This window comes from Oryzias latipes, chromosome 20, assembly GCF_002234675.1.
Source record: "Oryzias latipes chromosome 20, ASM223467v1".
Taxonomy (NCBI): domain Eukaryota; kingdom Metazoa; phylum Chordata; class Actinopteri; order Beloniformes; family Adrianichthyidae; genus Oryzias; species Oryzias latipes.
Genome location: NC_019878.2, coordinates 19,846,421 through 19,860,045, shown reverse-complemented (window position 1 = coordinate 19,860,045; position 13,625 = coordinate 19,846,421). Strand labels below are relative to the sequence as shown.

General features: G+C 38.2%; 2 protein-coding genes across 5 annotated transcripts in view; both read left to right on the top strand.

Moving 5' to 3' along the window:
- The window catches only part of esyt2 (extended synaptotagmin 2), a 33,800-nt gene extending 32,810 nt beyond the window's left edge, over positions 1 to 990 (top strand). For all 4 annotated transcript variants that reach the window (XM_023950028.1, XM_023950030.1, XM_023950029.1 and 1 more), the window contains one exon: positions 55 to 990. In XM_023950028.1, the coding sequence (XP_023805796.1) occupies positions 55 to 124 (70 nt within the window). In that variant the 3' untranslated portion in view covers positions 125 to 990. The remainder of the gene's footprint in view (positions 1 to 54) is intronic.
- Positions 991 to 1,222: 232 nt separating this feature from the next.
- On the top strand, positions 1,223 to 13,469 carry ncapg2 (non-SMC condensin II complex subunit G2). Its single transcript, XM_004081118.4, has 27 exons — positions 1,223 to 1,328; positions 1,530 to 1,631; positions 2,320 to 2,490; positions 2,655 to 2,769; positions 3,535 to 3,692; positions 3,809 to 3,943; positions 4,055 to 4,149; positions 4,228 to 4,384; positions 4,470 to 4,562; positions 4,637 to 4,762; positions 4,848 to 5,027; positions 5,804 to 5,956; positions 6,108 to 6,330; positions 6,402 to 6,499; positions 8,068 to 8,238; positions 8,314 to 8,384; positions 8,463 to 8,616; positions 8,701 to 8,874; positions 8,956 to 9,072; positions 10,965 to 11,111; positions 11,871 to 11,970; positions 12,083 to 12,285; positions 12,365 to 12,499; positions 12,592 to 12,695; positions 12,773 to 12,873; positions 12,972 to 13,071; positions 13,150 to 13,469. The coding sequence occupies exons 2-27, from the start codon at positions 1,554 to 1,556 to the stop codon at positions 13,199 to 13,201; spliced, it is 3,411 nt and encodes a 1,136-aa protein (XP_004081166.1). The 5' UTR covers positions 1,223 to 1,328; positions 1,530 to 1,553; the 3' UTR covers positions 13,202 to 13,469.
- Positions 13,470 to 13,625: the final 156 nt, after the last annotated feature.

Here is a 13,625-nt window from a genome sequence, read left to right as displayed (position 1 = left end):
TCTTGTGAAAGTCAATTTTGTTGCTTTGAGCATTAATTTTGTTTGTTATTACAGGTATAACCTCAGTGAAGACGGTTTAGCGTCTGAACTCAGAAGAAGCAGTCAAGAGGCCGTCCCTTCATAAGGAAAACTCCCGTCTGCTGTAAAATACCATGAAATGACAGGAAATAGGTTCTGCTGTTGTGTTTATGTATGTTTATATGTAGTTTACTGGAATAATTTCAGCATGAAAAATGATTTTTAAGACATTTCCAGTTTTTTTTTCTTTTTTGTAATGATTAATTGACCTGTCTTCTATTTCTGTTTTCAGTGTTTTATTTAATGAGACTTATTAGATACACAATAACAAGAATTTTACAGGGGTTTTAGTGGCATTATATTTTTAAAATGGGATTTTTTTAGTAAAATCTGCTGAAATTCTTATTTATTTCTGCCCTGTTTAGCAAAATGTGAAAAATTAAATTATAATTTTATTATGAAGTCTAACCAAAGGAACAGAAAGGGAGGCTGAAGTAGCAGTCTTTGTTTGTTGTTGTCAGTCAATGTTGTTTTGTTTAAAAAAAATTGTTCTTTATGCTAGATTTAAAACATTGGATGCACAAACTGTATGCAAATGATAAAATGTTTGTTTTGTATATTTTAGGAGATTTGTGCAATATTGATGGGGGGAAAATTATGTTTTAGGGCTATGAACAAATGTTGTACATTACAAACACTGCAAAAAGGGTTTGCTTGTGCAAAAACATGTCAGTTGAAGAAACTAAGTGAAGACAAAAATGATTGATTTTTCAAAAAGCCGAGAATGCATCTATATCTTTGCTTGTACATGTTTTGTTATGTTGTTATAATTGTTTGAAACTTTGAATACATTTCTTGTTATCTATCCCGTGCCTTAAAAATCCAGTTTTTGTTTTTTTGCCTTCTTTACTATTATTATTTTGAATGATATGATGCCCTGTGACTTTTGAATAAATCCTTTACTCTTGTGAAGCCTGCTTTTATTTTTTTTAACTTTTATTTCTAAAAAGATTAAAAATAATAATAATAATAAAACAATGGAGTAAAAGATAAAACAAAATAAAGCAATGGAGTATTCTGCATTAGATTGAAGTGAAATAACACTTCTGTAGTAGTTTGTCGCCACCGTGTGGGGTATAGGTGGAACTGCAGTTTCCCCTGAAGATGAATGGCGTCAGAGGGCGGGGCTCGTGGATCAGGAACGTATGATGTCATCACGCAAAAACGAATCAAAATTTGCGCGGGGATTGCTGCCGTAATGGTCGGCTGTCACTTCACGGCTGTCGAGACTCAAAACGGATTATAAAAGGGTAAAAAAACGAAATAAAACTAATAATATGAATTTTTGACTTTGGACAATAATGTAAACATTTTGCAGACGTGGATAGATTTTTGTTTACAACTTCTAACAAATGCTAAAGAGAAGAAGACGGCCATGTTTGTTTTCCTTTTCGTAGCTTGTGTTTACTGTAGCCGCTAAAATACTGCTAACAGTGTTTCTGTTGTATTAGAAATCTTCAATTTGGGGAGCAATCATGTCTAAACGAGAGGCGTTTTTAGAAGCCGCTGGTAAAGAAAATGTGGACGAATTTCTTCACTTCATTGAGCTCCACGTAAGTAAAGAGCAGTTGTTTTAAAGGCTTAAGTTTAGGATGTTGTGGGGTGTTTTTAATTTCAACTGAGCCCCTAAAAAAATGAAGTTTCTAAGAAGCAAAAAAGGTACTGGTTTTAGTTTATTCGTAGTTTTATTCCATGTGTTTATTTATTTTCTGGAATTCTAGTTAGACTTGTAATTATTGGATTTTTAAGCCTTGAATGTCAAATTAAAACAAATAAGCAAGCGTGGACGCCAAAAAGTTTTATTTTATATATGATGCATTGCTCAGCTTTAGGTTTTTATTTTTATTTTATGTTTTCAGTTTTAATATCAATGTTTTAGCTACTGTTTTTGTGTGCAAATTTAAAATTTAGATTAAAAAAAATAGCTCATTAAATTCAAACATCTTTTATTTGTCTTTATAATAATAATGATGATGATAATAATAATGATGATAATAATAATAATTATAGATTTTGCCTGTTTTTTATTTAAATGCATAGCATGTAGTTTGCTTTGTGTGACAAGAATTTGTTTTATGATTATTAATATTGTTTGAGACTATTTTTGGTTCTTAATAAACACATATCCAAAATATTAATTTATCCTTTCAGTTTAATAAACAAGTTGTTTCTTTTTCTTATCTTTTTCGCCTAATCTGATTCCATTCCATAACCTGGGGTTTTCTTTTTACTTCTGAGCAGAGAGACACAGCTGAGCCCTTCGACGTTGAGGAGGTGGTGCAGGAGATGCCCAGTAACCAGAGAGAGGTTTTGTGGGGGAGACTGGAGTCTCTGCTTCAAAACACCCTGAAGGATTTGCCTCCACAGCACTCAGAGGAGCAGGACATGGAGCCAGACTCGGCTGCAGTGCTGGTGACAATTTACTCATCAGAAAGATTTTTCTTCTTAAGCTTAAACTTAACTAAATAAACTTGTTTGTAACATTGCATTTCTTTTATACAGAATCACATTTAGCTATAGGAATTTTCCATCTGTTGAGATCTTCTCATGCATCCATCCCACAACTTCTCTTTCAGAAACATGCCACTTCTGTCGTGGATGCAGTGACGCTGGTGGCTGCAGCATCTGTAAAGACTTTACAGGAAGGAGACACCTATAATGAACTGCTAAAGATTGCTCACAGTCTTCATGGTAAGGTTTTTAAATATAAATCTACTAGTTTCTTGTTTTTTACAGCCATTTTCTTTGAACATTTTTTTGTTAATCCCTTTGACAGATTATTGCAGAGACGTTGGGGATTTAAAAGCAACACTATATACAAAAATGAGCCCAAATATTGTGTTACATCCACCAAGCATGAAGAGTTCCTCTTTCTGCCTGATTGTTGAACAAAATTTTCCATTTTCTGGTCATAAAAGTAATCAATTTTGTAGACCTTGCACATATCATGTTGATGTACTTCACGCCTTGTTTCATTGTTCACATTTCCACCTAATTTAAAGCTAAATGGGTGGCCTTCTTCTCTTCTCTCTGAAATATCAATCCAACTTTCATTGGATTTTTTTTCAGAAGCATAACATTCTGTTTAAAAAAAAACATTTTAGTTTGTGATAAAGACGTCCAGTTTGCTAGTTTTAAGGCACACAGCTAGATGGCATAGTTGTCTTATCTTAGGCTAAATGCATCATTGGCTGTTTAGTTTCTTTACAGGTTTCACAGCAGGGTAGGTTTTTGATCACATGACACTCATCCATGTAAGCTTGACCTTGAACTCACACTTAACTAAACTGCAAAGAAAATGTTTAAAAAATTACCCTTCAGCATGTTTTAAAACAATTATTTGCAAAACTTAATTTGAGCCATTAAAAAATATCCTGGACATCTGAATTTCAGACTTACACCAGTTGCATTTGAGTGAATCTCAGTGAAAACGTTCTGCTTGGGTTCTTTCCTCAGAATTCCTGGAGCTGCTTCCTGTGTTAGGGGTTCCTCTGCAGGTCCACATACAGACTCTGTATGAGGCCTGGTGGAAGAAGGGCCTGCAGGACATGGAAAAGTTTGGTCGGGCTGCTTTCCTCATCTCTCTGCAGAAGAGCTTCACTGCAAAAAAGCCAGTCAGTAACATCTCTCATGAAGTTCATGAGATCCAAGGCAAAAAAGAGGCGCGGCTTCAGAAATAGAAGTATTGGGACCAGGTGGCTTTATCGTTTTTGTCTTTTTATTTTGTCAGGGGGCTGAAATTCAGAGAGTGTGGAGCCTCCATGATGTGCTCCTGACTCTGGATTACATGTCAGAGGACAACAAGCAGATCAAAGACCTGTTGCTTCAGTGCTTTCAGCGTCCTGCTTACATTCGAAGCGATGATGTGAGTCCATTGATGTTTAGTGGCTTTGTTTCTGTGATTCACGGCCGGTCATCACTGTGGCTGCAGCTTCCTCACTGAGCCGTCAGACTGATGACGAGTGCTTTGTTACAGGGAAAGCGATTCCTGGTGTTTCTTTTCAGCTGGAGTCTGGACTTCATCTGGGCTATTCATGGCACCTTTAAAAACGAGCTGGAGTTTTGTAACAAGTAAGACGAACGCTTGATCCTCATGAATGCTGGTCTGATTTAAGATCAGGTAATTTACTTGGTAAGCGTTGTGTTCAGGGGCTTGACCACTCATATCGCAGAGATCTACTTCAGAGCATGGAAGAAGGCTGATGGGGATTTCCTGGAGAAGATTGAGAGCGTGTGCATACAGGATTTTATGCAGAACGCCATCTTTCTTCATAGAATGTCACCTGTTTATGCCAAAGTTCGGGAGGTATTCTACAGAAAACGGCGTTTTGTTTTTTTGGTAAATCTTTGCAGAGTCTGTGAGCCAACTGTGGTGTTTGTTTCTCATTCAGATTGTGAGCTATTTCCACACAAAGAAGCGCTCTCCCAATGTGGACAAGATGCTCCATGACCTCTACAAGCCAATACTCTGGAAAGCTCTCAGCGTACGCATGCGTTGATGTTGCATTCATGCTGGCGTTCTTGTATTTTGCATTGTTTAAATGTTTTGTTTTTTCAGGCTGCCAATTTTGAGGTGCGAGCGAACTCCACGTTTCTTTTCACGGAAGCTTTTCCGGTCCATGACCCCGAGCAAAGCAAAGAGAACATAGACATGAACATTCAGAGGCAGCTGGACACTGCAATGGTGAGGCATTAAAATTACAATATTCAACATTTTTACTATTTCAGGAAAGTTAAAAATAGATTGTTGAATTCGTATCCTTTCTCAGGGCCTGCTTGATGACCCTCACCCCACTGTGCGCTCCGGCGCCATCTTGGGCGTCTGTAAAATCCTGGCAAAGTACTGGGAGCTCCTCCCTCCAGCGATCATCACGGACTTCCTGAAGAAGCTGGTGATGGATCTCGCCGCTGACAGCAGCTCACCGGATGTCCGCTGCTCAGTATTCAAGGTGGGGAACATCCCTTGACTAGTTCTGCTCGCAGATCGTCTTGAAAATAATAATTAAGGAAGCTGAAGTCATGTCAAAATGCACATCTCTTTGCCCGAATCCCAAATATTAGCGCAAGCTGCTACCACTTTAACAGAGGTATCTGCTTCTGCAAATAAAGCTTTAAAGCTTGAATATGTGCACAAAAATCTACAATATTCAACATTTCTATGGAGATGTAAGTCAAATGCATACATTCTAATTATGCAATTCAAAGCCAACAGTTAAGATGGGAATGTTTCTCAAAACATTGTTCATTTCAAATTGTAGAGCAAACCTGAAATACACGACAGGCCTTTTAAATATAAAAAAAAATCAATTAAAATTACAAGATAAAAGCCAAAGTCCTTCAAAAACGATGTTAATATGTTGCTTAAACTGTCTAGCCAATCTGTCTTTGGTCAATTAAATAAAGTCAATGCCAAAATATTAATACTCAGCAAAAATGCCCTTATTGATAAGAGGACAAAGAGATACAACAGTGGATTTATTGCTGTCAATCACTATAAATTGATGCTTTTTTTGTCTTTTTTATATTCAGAATAAATGTAAAAAAAAATCAGGAAAGCCTAATATATTTTTATTATGATATATGTTTGTTTACTATGTTTGTACTGCGCACCAACATCTACTTATATGTCTGTTTATCCCCATCAACACTAAAATCTAAAGACGTTTTAAATGTGGTTAAAAATGCTGTAAAATAAAGATGTTATAATTACATCTTTGTTTCTCAGTGTCTGCCTTTAGTGCTGGACAACCCTCTGAGTCACCCCCTTCTGGAAAAACTCCTGCCCACTTCAAAGTACAGCATCCACGACAACTCGGAAAAAGTCCGCATAGCTTTCCTCGACATGCTCATCAAGGTTAAAGCTGTTCGTGCCGCCAAGGTACTGTTTACATTTGTTTTCTGTCTTTTGCCCAATAATTACCAAAATAAGATGACATGATGGAAAACGTCACAGTGAACAAATAAAACAATCCTGTAACTAGAGGGTTTGTCACACAAAACATAAAAATAACCTCTTTCCACGTATCCAGTTCTGGGACGTGTGCAGCATGGACCACCTGATGGCCCGCCTGGCTATAGATTCTCAGTCTGTGTCCAAACGGATTGTGGACTTGCTCTTTAAGTCCTTCTTCCCCGTCAACGAATCGGAGAAAGAGTGGTGCAGCAGGTGCATCACCCTCATCCAGATGAACCCCATGGCGGCCAGGAAGTTCTACCAGTTTGCACACAAGCACACAGCCCCCACTAACATAAGTAAGGACTTCCGGAATAGACGGAGTTTTCCATTTAAAGTCTGTTCTCCACCTGGTGCTTCTTTCTTTCAGTAAAGCTGATGCTGGTTATTCGGCGGTCTCTGAACAGCTGCGTTCAGGTCAACTGTGACATGATGGACATCACTGACAACAACAAGGAGAACAGCATAGTAAGAGACAGCAATCTGGAGACAGTTAAATGAAAAACTTACTTTTTACTGTTTCATAATTTGTATCATTGTAAAAACTTAAAGACCTACTCCAATCATCTTTTGAGCGCTCCCAGTGGTCTTTTAATTACAATTATGCCGTTTTTAGCCTCATTCTCCAAACAAAAAACTGTCGTTTCTAGGACATAGTTTCTGCAAAGCAGCTATAGTTCATTCAAAATTCAAAACTGTTGGCGTACGGTAAGCCTGCCCCATTCCCATCATGCATCTGTTTACACTCTCTCCTCTAACCCCAACCTAACATTACCGCTGCAGCAAAACGGCGAGCAATATCAGAGCTATTTAGCCACACCGTTTTGAACCAGATGCCAGCTCAGTCGAGGAAAATGAAGACGTACGTGGATCTAGTCCTCTTCAGGTGGATGGATCGGGTTGGAGCGGAGCAGGGAGCTTGAGGCCCGCCCAGCGAATTATCAACGTAAAAATCTGCTCTGCTTTTTCCCCCATCTGTTTCAGATTCACAACAATTCCAATAAAGAAGTGAAAATTTAAGCTTGACTTTCTTAAGTTATGTCCTCCATCAGAAAAATGACACAAGAACACGTTCAAAAAGTCCATAAACTCTATTTTCTTTGGAATGAGTCTTTAATCATTTAAAAAAGTAATAAGAAACCTGACACCAATGAATTTATATAGATTCCACATATTTAAACCCTTTTATGAAGTATTGTAGCATTAAGTTTTAAATGGAACAATTGTTACGTGGAGAAAGATGAATCCAGATCTAAAATAGGAGGCATGCAATGACCAAAAAACACCTGCTGTAAATTTAATTTTACATTTAATTTTTTGACTGCAAAGCCATTTCAACAAGTGATTTTAAAGACTGCGCTACTGTTAGCCAAACACAGCTCATGTACCGGTACGTCTTTGGAGCCGACTTTCCTGCTTAAGCCTTACCAAGGAGCCGATGGGTTCAGTTTTGTGTTTGATGCACTCTATCCCATAAATACGCTGCATTCCATTCTGCTCATTTGCGTGTTTATTTCTTGTTATAAAAACTGTGGAACAAAAAAAAAAAAAGTAAGATTACTTTGAAAATAGTTGTGACAAAGTGGTGTCAAAATAGCATAACAAAAAAAAAACATTGTCGCAATAAACAAATAAAAAGTAGCCTAAGCTTTCCTCTCCTCTCTTCAGTACCAAGTGCAGGTGAGCGGTTAGTTTTCAAACCTGTCACACTGTCGCTAATTCACAAATTTAAAAGGTGAAATGTGCAAAACGAGGAAAAAATTAGGAAATGTGCAAAGAAACTCCCTATAATCTCATTTAGAGTTGGCATAAATGCCTTCTTTTTTACAGCTAAATGAATGTTCAGGGATGCAACGGGAAAAAAAAGCTTCTTTCATTGCTGAATCTTATTGTGAAATAGCTGCAGTTAATCTTGATTTAACGGAAATAATAAACAAATGTAATGAAACACATTTGTTTGTTATATTTGGAATTGAAAGGGTTGTTCTATGTGTGTCTGTAATAATTGAAGTCCAAAGTAAGCTTTTATTTTGCAGGCCCCCCCTGTTCATTTAGGTCAGGACATGGCTCTTGTGGCGGGGCTGCTGGAAGTTGTGGTCATCCTCTGGAGAAGTGTTGAAAAAGCACTGAAACACAACGAAGAGGCGTACAAGTACACATCAGCCAAGTTTGGAAATGTTATGTCCAAGTATTTCCAGGCTTTTGAGGTATTTCTTCTGCAGTGTTTTGTTTTGTATACTTTTTAATGAGATGAGTGTTGATCACACTTGACTGTTTTTCAGGATGAGCGAGCCACAGCTCCTCTGATCAAACTGGCATCATTTCTGCCTCCAGCTGCAGTTCCAACATTTAGGTGAGCCTCAGAAGAATTCTATATGGTACTTTTTTGGGTTTTTTTTGGCTTCACTTGTCTTTTTTTTTCTCTGTCTAGCTGTGGAGTCCTGTCAAGACTCAGGAAGATGGAGTCTGGAGTGGCTCCGGAACAGTACAGCCAGCTGCTGGACTGTATCTGCAGCTGGGGACAGGCTGCTGATGTCCTTGAACTGATCACTGACTGGCTCAGCGCATCTCTTCCCAAGCAAGCGGTCAGTCACTAAAGTCATCCTGCAGGTTTGGTTTTGACTCGAGAGCTTTTTTGGTAAAACAATAAAACAACTTATCAACATCAGGGAAAGGAGGGTTCTCGCAGAAAGGTTCGTATTCAAGAAAGTGTGGAGGCCAAACCAGACCTGGCTCTAGCATACCTGGAGGACCTTTTCAGCCACACGCCAACCCGAGATAAAGTCCTTGCTCTTGGTGAAAAACCTCTGAAGCAGCTCCACACAGTGCTGGGCAGTTGGAAGGTATCATCGATAGATTTTCTATCCATTTAGCTTTGTCTTTGCTCTTGTGTCGTCAGCTTAATCTGTGTTTTCTCAATGCAGTCAGTGTTGTACAGTCACCTCAGCTCCACCACAGAAATCCCAGAGTGTCCCAGCACGGAGACGGCACTGAAAGCGTTTATGTTCCACGGTCGCCTTGGTGCTCATTTACAACATAACGTATGTTTGATTTTTTTAAATATTTTTTATAACTTGAATTTTTTCAATCTGAACCAACTTGATCATGGATATGCAATCTTTTAGCACCTTCCTTCTACTTTATGAACAAGTTTAGCTTTTTAGTTTACTGAAAAGGTAATTACAGGTGGGAACTGATCTCAGTAAAAATAAGAATATTGGCAAAAAGAATAATTTTCATGAAGACAAAGCCGCACTCAAAGCTCCAGACTGTAAATATTTCAACAATTCTTTGAATCTGCGTGACTAAATTTACCAGCATGACTTGGAGATCTGACCCGTGCTTTTATTTTTATCTCGTATCTCATAAAACGCAGCAGGAGAGGGAGAATTTGGTGTTTCCAGCGAGTCAGAAAGAAACGATAGCGAGTGCTGTCAACCTTCATCTCAACAGCAGGGGAGAAGAACAACAGCATGCAGACTGTCATCTCATGTCTGCTCATGGAAAAAAAAAATCCTTTTTCTCTCTCTGTGTTTCAGAAGAAAACAATCCTTTTGCGACAAAACTGCTTAAAATTTGTTATGCTTATAATAAACGATCAGATTTCAGATTGTGAGGAAGATTTAGTTCTTTAATGGGGAAAGCAATCAAATAGTTATCATTAGGGGGAAATAAATGACATCCAGTCAATATTACTGGGTAATGAAACAACATTTTTAAAAGATAAGTTGCAGCTTACTATGAATTATAAATAAAATAGTTTTGAAATCATTTAAAATAACTAGTATTTTCAAAACAGGTAACACATAGGGGTGCAATGATTCATTTTAACGATTCAATTCCTATAATTTGGGGTTGCTGATATGATTTATAGTCGATAATGGTTCATTTTCAACAATCCAATTCATGAACCTAATCCTGTTTCGAAACTTCAACCGGTGTGACTCAGAGATAAATACCTGCAGCTGAACACTGCAGCTGACGTTTTCCACATTCCTGGCATTTCTTGCAAGATAGTCAAGTGTACGGTAAATTGAATATGTGTACAAACAAGCAAGTAAACAAGACTTAATGGCAAATCCGTTCACATTTTGCCTTTCTAAAGTTCAGCCCACTGTTCTTTTCCACACCAAAATAATACGAACTATTGGAACATTCAAAGTGTTTCCACACACTGAACTGGATTGATGGACTGATATGTTTTTTTGCTGTCATCACGTATGTTGTCCGCTGTGATGTCACTTTGTAGTTTTTGCATTATAGTGAAATAAAACTACAGTGTTTCAATCCGGATTGTATTTTCCAATATCAATTATAATGTATAATTTTTAATTTTGAAGTAATTGTATAGTTCTCTTCAATTAATAATTTATCCCAGACAGATCGACCTGTTTGGATCGTAAGAGTATAAATCAATGAAGTCGATTAATTGTTACACCTCTAGTTAGGCAAACAAATGTGTCCAAAAATCGACATAACAATTAACTAAATGAAAGTGTAGACCTTGTTGCTTTAAAGCAAATACTTTATTAGAACTAATTTTCTTTTATTTTGGTAAATAAAGTGAAAAACGTTTCTTTTTAGTGGTGAGTAAAAGGAATAAAAGCTTTTGCTGCTTTGACATGTTCTGTTTGTACGTCTAAATGTTGACGTCGTAAACATTTATACTCCTGTTAAAAACGTATCTTTATCTCTTGTGCGTGCTGAAGATAATGTGCAGATTTATAAATAACAAAAACAATATTAGTAAAAGAATAATTCTTCTCTCGTTTCCTTTCTTCAACACCTTCTGGAGCAGTTTCGACTTCACACATTTCACCAGCTGACTGCTTTAACAGCCAGTTTCTTCCTGGCCAGGAGCCTGTTCCTTCTGCTTAGCTGTAAAAAAAGTTACTGTCGAAAATAAACCGAAGGCTTTTGCTTTATTTCCTAGCTGACAGAAGGCCGGGAGTACCTGCTCTCCCTGGAGCATGTGGCAGTCTGGGTAGCAGACAGGGTGCTGCCCTTTCTGACTAAACAAACCGGCAGCAACCAGGAGGAATCAGACAAGTCACAGTTGCTGGCTGCTCAAATAATTGAGGTAACATCTGCTTTTCCTTAATTTTATACACAGCTGGACAATATTTAGAAGGGATTTTAGTGTTGATCTTTTCCAGATTAATGCAGAAAATGTAGCCTGTTTGCCAAGAATCAAGTGTTTTTATCTGTCAAGCGGAGAAAATGTCTCACAACGAGATATGAGGCTGTGTTTGTGTCACTCAGGGGTGTGGTCTTAGCTCGCATAAGCAAATGTGTCATGTGTGCGTACGAGCAGCCATGTCTTTCCCCTCAGAATCACACCAGCGGGAGGCCTATCGCTTTAATAAACGCCTGTTCGCTTTCCGTCTACGACAGTCGGAGGCTTTTGCAATCCGTGCAGCTCCAGTTTTTTTTTTCTCCTTTTCATAAAGAAAGAGTGAAATGCGGATAAACGCCGGCGCATTTTAGCAAGGTTATTTATGCAGATTATTGTCAAACCCTGTGATGTGATTTCCCAGCAGGCAGATTCAATCAAATGCTTTTGTTCCTACAACTTCTGGCTTCTTCCTTTCAGAGCAGCACATTTCCCCTGCAGATAAAAACAGTTTTTAGTACAGAATTTTGTCTTTTTAACCTCCTCCTTCCACATCTTGCAGTTCTGCTGAGTGAATTTTGTCTCGTTCTGCTTCTGTCCCCACTCACCATGTACAAAACTCTCCGTTTTATTTCTTATTCTTTGCCATTTCTTAGTTCACTGTTTCTCCAGTCTGACTGATATCAAAAGTGTTTCTAACGTCTAACATTTGTACATTTTTTCCAGAGCTTCTTAACCGTGTGTTGTGATGTTATTCTTGTGGATTTGGGCGATGAGAAGTTCTACAGTGAAATCCTCCACCTGTGCTCAGTCCTCCTCCTCTCAGGTGAGGGTTTTAAAAGTGCCTGTTCGGGGTCAGAACTCTTCCATATAATCTGGTGAACCGTTGTGCTTTGATGAAAATGGGAAAAAAGAAAAACCTCTTTCCACGCGTGCAGAGGGAGGCTATCGATGCATCCCTGCTGTGCTGCTGATTCTAAAGGAGGTGGCAAACAGTAAAGTACCCGAGGACAACAACCAGAATCAGGAGAGCAAGGAGGATCCAACTGCTGTCATTCTGGGGGTGGTGGCCAATATTTTCCAGAAGATAATCGAGGTTTTGGCAAAGAGGCTTCGAAAGGATCCAGAGGGGGGAAAACAGGCATGTTGTCCTCTTTACTCTCTTTTGTGAAGGCGTTACATTTCTTTGAGGTTGCTGTTCTTCGTGTCTCCTGGTTCAGCTGTGTCTGTCAGTCGTCGCGGGTATGAGAGACTTCCTCCAAGTGGCACAAACCTGGGACAGAGAACCTCTCAGTGGAGTCCTCTCTACCATTTTTGCCATCATCATTGTGGAGAAGAGACGTGTTCTCCAAAAGGTTTGAGATGACTCGGCTAAAATAAAAAAGTGTAATTGAAGTTAATGAGAGAAATGCCTCTTCTAAGCTTTTAGTATTTGGATTTTTATCAGATTGCTCATCCAGAGGAAGTGATCGCCCCACAGTCAGTAGATGAGATGCCTCCTTTGTCCAGCACATTGCTGTCGGTCATTCTGAAGTCACCACAGATTACAAAGTATGGCCTTAAAAGTATTTTAAAACATTCATGAAAAACATGTCATAGATGCTGAAATGCTTTCTTTCTTCTCTTAGGTCATTTCTGACAGAGGTGGGCTCATCTTTGGACTCTGAAGCCATAAGCAGCCTCTCTGAGCTGGCTGCCGTTCTGCGTGTTTTAGCAGTTATCAAGGGGGGTGGGTTGAGTCACCAGAATATTTATTTTAAAATCAAGCTCATGTTAAAGAAAATCTATATAAATATATGTATAAATGTTGTGTTTGTCCATCTTTAGCCAAAGGTTCTGAAGCTGGGCTGAAGAGTGCAGCGGTATCCATCCAGCAGCAGATCCACAAATACGCCATCTCTGATGAAGACGATGGAGAAATCCAGAGGTGAGAAACAGGAAAAAAGCATCTTTTTCGTACTGGTAATTCTTCATTTGACTAATTTCACTCCCTTTGTTGCTTCAGGGCCATCTATGAATCTTCAGTGAAGACTTTGAATGAGATCCTGCATTTATAACATCAATTTGTTGCCATGGTGAACAGGAAGCTATTTCCTCATTTTTCATATTTGTGTCGTAATTAGAAGCAAAGAAATCACAATATTGGATGAACTTGACGGAAAACAAGCATATAATGTTCCAGTTTCTCTAAATGGATTTTTAAATATATACTAAAGCTTTTGTATTTCCTTCTTTTCTCTGTTTACTTCCCTCCTCACAGTGCGCATGTCTTATTTTGTCAAAGCAAAAAGCTTTGACAATGTTTAAAAACATGGTGACTTAAATGAACAGAATTGTTGTCTGTTTTTTTCCACGATCCTAATTTACATGTTTTCTTGTAAATCAAAACATCACTGCATGTTTTTATATCTAGTTTTTAATCATTACAAACTATAAATCAATATAAGTAAGATGTGTCTGTTGGGTAACTATCACAGCTTT

Coding starts and splice junctions, on each gene's coding strand:
- ncapg2 (XM_004081118.4), top strand. CDS start 1,554: ATGTCTAAACGAGAGGCGTTTTTAGAAGCCGCTGGTAAAGAAAATGTG. Junction 5,028..5,803: donor TCCGCTGCTCAGTATTCAAG/GTGGGGAACATC, acceptor TTTGTTTCTCAG/TGTCTGCCTTTAGTGCTGGA. Junction 12,286..12,364: donor ATCCAGAGGGGGGAAAACAG/GCATGTTGTCCT, acceptor CTCCTGGTTCAG/CTGTGTCTGTCAGTCGTCGC.